Source organism: Nannochloropsis gaditana (genome assembly GCF_000240725.1).
Source record: "Nannochloropsis gaditana CCMP526 unplaced genomic scaffold scaffold318, whole genome shotgun sequence".
NCBI classification, from domain to species: Eukaryota; class Eustigmatophyceae; order Eustigmatales; family Monodopsidaceae; genus Microchloropsis; species Microchloropsis gaditana.
The window spans coordinates 1-4,661 of NW_005803635.1; the positions used below are offsets into that span (position 1 = coordinate 1).

The window sequence follows — 4,661 nt, forward strand, 5'->3', positions numbered from 1 at the left end:
CACCCAGTACCCCGCTTCCTTAGCCAAGCTTCTGCCTCGGCGCCCCCCACGCGGCGAAGAGACGTCTTGGCTGCCTACTGCCAGCACCCAGCCTCCCTCTTCGCCTCCGCCACGCCCTTCCCCCCGCCCTCCCCCGGTGCGCCCCCCGCGCACGCACGCGCTTCCTACAGGATAGAGGGCGGGCAGGAAGAAGGGTTGGTGCACCTGCGTATCGAGGCGGGGGGGCAGGGCGGGGAAAGGAGACACAGCTCCTCGATGAAAAGGACCTACCGACTGTCAGGATCCGTCACCGAGGGCAGGGGGCCCACTCCCTCCGCCCTGGCCTCCCCCATCCTCCCTTCCTCCGCCCGGGGCTGGTTTGCCTTCGCCTCCTCCCTCCTCATCAAGCCCTCCCGCGCCCTGCTCGCTGCCGTCCGTCAGCGCCTCGACCCCGCTCCCCCCTTGGGACGGGGAGGGGAGGACGGGGCGGAGGGGGAGGAAGACGTCTACCTCCCTCGGGAGGAGCCCCGGGACGTGGTGGCCCACAAGGCGTCTCGGATGTGGTGCGGCCTCTTGTTGTTAGCCTATGGTCTCTTGATGCTCATGTCCCTTCCCGGGAGCCGCCGGCGGTTCCAGGAACGGCTGCGACGGGGGGGAGGCTCGATGCGGGCATTGGCCTTGGAACGGAGCAAGCACGAGTGGGACGCATACCTGCGGAAGACGATGGCGACGACGGCGCATCGTTAAATGTAGAGAAAGGGGGAGGAGGGGAAGGGAAATGCGTGGAGGCGTGGGTGAGAGGGGGGGTAGGGACGTTCACTCTTTGGAGTGATGCGGAGGGAAGGAGGGCGGCCGACGTCGGTGTGACGAGTGGGACTGCGGACACGAAAAGCCTCAGGAAGAGAGGCAAGGAGGGAGGGAGGGAGGGAGGGAGGGAGATAGGGGAGGGAGGGAGGGAGGGAGGGAGGGAGGGAGGGGGCCACCGTCGCCTTGGAGCGTGGGATGTGATTGAGTATGACAAGGGTACGGACGGCGAGGGGGGGAGAGTGGAAGCCCCCCCTCCGTCCGGCCCATTTTTGAGGGAAGAAGGACGGGTGATGCATGAATGAGTGTTGTTTCTCGTCCCGAGGGGACGTAGGATCGAGGCAATGCTTTAGAAAGCCTGCTTGGATAGACGATGTAGGGGCCGTGGGGATTGGGGGGGGGGGGACGTAGAGATTATGAGGTCGACGAAGAGAGAGAGGACGTGTACAGATAGTCAGCTGCTCCCGGGCCTAGTGGAGGGAAACTAACCGGCATAGGAAAAAGACTGAAGCCACAACCATAAGAAAGGGAGGGAGGGAAAGATGCGTGGTGGTGATGGAGGAGACTGGGAGGAAGGGAGGCGCACCGAGGGAGGGATCCCTCTCGGCCTTCAAAATTCTTTCAGTCGTCCCCATTGACCCGCCTCCGCCTCTCGTCTCACCGCACAAGCACAGTAAGTTAGTCAGGGTGATGAGCATGCTCACACCACAAAGGAAAAAAAAATAAATTCGTTTTTGACACGACATGGGCCGCGCGTGCTCGAGGCTGTCACCAGCACCTCCACGGCTTGATCGCCCTCGCTTTGTTGCAGACTCGTGGCCCCGTATTGAAAGCTTTGCTTCGATGCTTTTCTTGTGCGACTGTGGTGCGCTCTGCACACAATGTCTACTCGGCGTCTTGCCGTCTTTCTTATTCCTCCCAGCAGACCTCTGCCTGCCTCCCATTCCATTATATGCAAAAATCCTTTTCCCTTCCGTTACCTTAACAACACCTCCCCTTCCCACTGTTTCCCGCCATTTCTTGGGACCGGGCGGACCTCCCTGGCGACAGGCCGAAGGCAGAGGAAGAGAGGGAGGAATTGAAAGAGCGCAGTCGGATTTTCCCGGCCCCATCGATTACGATGTCGCTTCCCCCCATCCCTCCCTTGAGCCCTGCCCCCGTCTCGAAGGCTTGAAAGATTCTCTCTGCCGTCGTCTGGAAAAGACCCTGGACGGCCGTGTGGTCCTTGGCCGTTACCTCCCGGTCTAAGGGAGGGAGGGAGGAAGGGGAAGTGGGATATGAGAAGGTGAGGCGGTGAGGCAGGGGGCAGGCTCCTCTGGCAAGGGAAAAGCAGGCCCTGGTATCCTTAGCGGGAGGGAGGGGAAAGGACAAGAGGGAGGACGGAGGCGGGCGATCTCTGACCCGACGCGTCCTTACATTCCATGCCCTGGTGTGCCGCCACTGCTTCTGCTTCTTCCCGCGCCACCTGTCGGAGGGCCGCTTGGTCGGCTTTATTCCCGACCAGGGTAAAGACCAGGTGGGGATTGTTGCTGTACTGGCGCGCGTGTTCGGCCCATTTGGACACCTTCTCGAAGCTCTCGCGTTGGGTCAAGTCGAAGACGATCAGGCAGCCGTCCGCGTTGCGGTAGTAACTGAGAAACGGGGAGCGAAGAGGGGACATGGAGTAGGGGGGGGTTATCCGGGGTAGCCTCAGGGCGGGGGGGCCTGGCTAGGGCAAGGGGAGTCTCCGTTCCTTCCCACGCTGATATGCAGGACAATGCGAACAAGAGAAAGGGGGCTGCCAGCGGGCGTCCAGGGAGGGTAGAGGGGAGGGAGAGAACCGTGCCTTCATATGGAACGCACCTGTTTGTTAGGGACATGTAAGCTTCCTGCCCTGCGGTATCCCAGATCTCGATTTGTATGTTTTGGTCTCTGACGGTTGCCGACTTGAGTCCGTACTCCACCCCGACCTGGCCACAAGTGTGGGACGCGGCGCGTGTGAGATGAATGCCGTAGCTTACTAGCAGGTTTATAACAAATGCGGGCGGCGCGAGGGAGGCGTTGGAAACAGAGAGATCGTATTCCCTCTCGTCAAGCAGCACTTTCGATGCTTCTCACCGTCATGCGATGGGTTTCATTGAAGCGTTCTTCGCAATACTGGAGGAGAAGTGAGGACTTCCCCACATTCGTGTTGCCAATCACGATGTATTTCAATATCAGCGCTGCGGGATTATTAAATTGCATGAGTAACAGATTCACTTATCTCTTTAATGGTTTTACTACTCAACTTGGGTTGAACTCACATGGCATGTCAACTGTAGGGGGTAAGTGAAGGAAATCAACCAGGAAGGCGTGGACGACGCAAATGAAGAGGAATGCCTCAGCAAGAGGCTACCTACGAAAGGAAAACCTGGCAACTGTTTTTTGTTAGGCGGAGTGACTGGAGTTGATAAGCATTTAAGTAAAACAAGACTCGGCAAGACTCATCAATGCGGGGGAAAGAGTCGGTAGGGATGTGAACGTAGTATGGGCCCACGTACCTCGGAAATCTGAAGGACGTGTGCACTTGTATTAATTAGCCTATCTCTCCCAGCAAAAGCGCCAAATGGTTTGCGTATACCCTAAAAAGAAAGCAATGTATGTATGTATTTTAAAAATAAGGCTAACGAAGCTTAAAACATTTGTTAAGTACGTTAGTTCATGGGTGTGTTCCCGGGTACCCCATCGAAGAGCCCTCTCTCGATTCTATGTCGTACCCGGTGATCGCGCGCCAAGACATTAAAGAACAAAACCCCGTATTTTACTTTGATCCGATTTCCATACGCACATAAATACAACGAAGTTAAATTCAGATTTGCAACCTGAATCCACAGCCAAAAGAACTACCTTCTCCCGTGAATGCATGCCAAATCATTTCATTAAAATCACAAATCACACTCTGGTTGTGGCCCATCGGGTCCGTCGGGAGGAGTGTTTCTCCGTTCATCTCAATTTTCAGTAAAGTATTCAAGAATAAACAAACAAAACAATCCCCAAGGGAAAACAACAGGTAATTTGAGCTTCCCAAGCGCATCACCCTCCAGACATCCACACTGAACCCCACCTAGATCCCTAAACTACCTTACCACACGCCCTCTTGGCTCATGCGTCGCCTCATGCCTTTCTACTCCCCTCACTCAACCACACACGGGCTCTGCTCCCAACCGTATACCAAAAGTACATCAACTTGGAAAACGTACTAAGGACCTCTCAGGGCAGCTAGACCCGGCACGACGCTGCGCTTGTGGTTTCTTTGGTTTGCTTTTGCGTTAGTTATTCTCGTCATCCCCGTGTTTTCCAAAACACGACGAACTCGTGTGTTTGACTACCCGAGGTATCGTTGTTGAGGGACGAGGGCCGGGACGTTTGTGGGGTGTGATGGGGGTTGGTGTGGATGTGAAGGAAAGACGAGATGAGGTAGTTTAGGGATCTAGGTGGGGTTCAATGTGGTGGACTGGAGGGTAGTGTGCTTGGAAAGCGCAAATTACCTGTTGTTTTCCCTTAGGGATTGTTTTGTTTGTTTATTCTTGAATACTTTACTGAAAATTGGGGGCATCAGGGAAACACTGCTCCCTATATACACCATGGGCCACAACCAGAGTGTGATCTTGCGTCTCTACACGACTTTTTCCAGCCTCTGGGTCATTGATCTGCATCGACGATGCGTGCCTCGTCGCACGCGATCTTCTACAAATGCTTGCTAGGGGTGCTTGAAATGTATGTTCGTGGTTAGAAGGGTGGTGCTGACAGAAGGGCCACTTTTCACGTGAAAAGGTAGGAGAAATCGGGGTCCAGTCGAGAAGCGAGATCACACTCTGGTTGTGGCCCATCGGGTCCGTCGGGAGGAGTGTTTCACCGTC

General features: G+C 55.9%; 1 protein-coding gene across 1 annotated transcript; it reads right to left on the reverse strand.

Annotated features, from left to right (window-relative positions):
* Nucleotides 1-1,595: 1,595 nt before the first annotated feature.
* On the reverse strand, nt 1,596-3,385 carry NGA_0407100 (rab family gtpase). Its single transcript, XM_005855016.1, has 6 exons — nt 3,303-3,385; nt 3,066-3,179; nt 2,881-2,984; nt 2,626-2,732; nt 2,129-2,443; nt 1,596-2,027 (listed from the first exon to the last, which is right to left on the reverse strand). Exon 5 carries the CDS (start codon nt 2,441-2,443, stop codon nt 2,129-2,131), a length of 315 nt encoding a protein of 104 aa, XP_005855078.1. The 5' UTR covers nt 2,626-2,732; nt 2,881-2,984; nt 3,066-3,179; nt 3,303-3,385; the 3' UTR covers nt 1,596-2,027.
* Nucleotides 3,386-4,661: the final 1,276 nt, after the last annotated feature.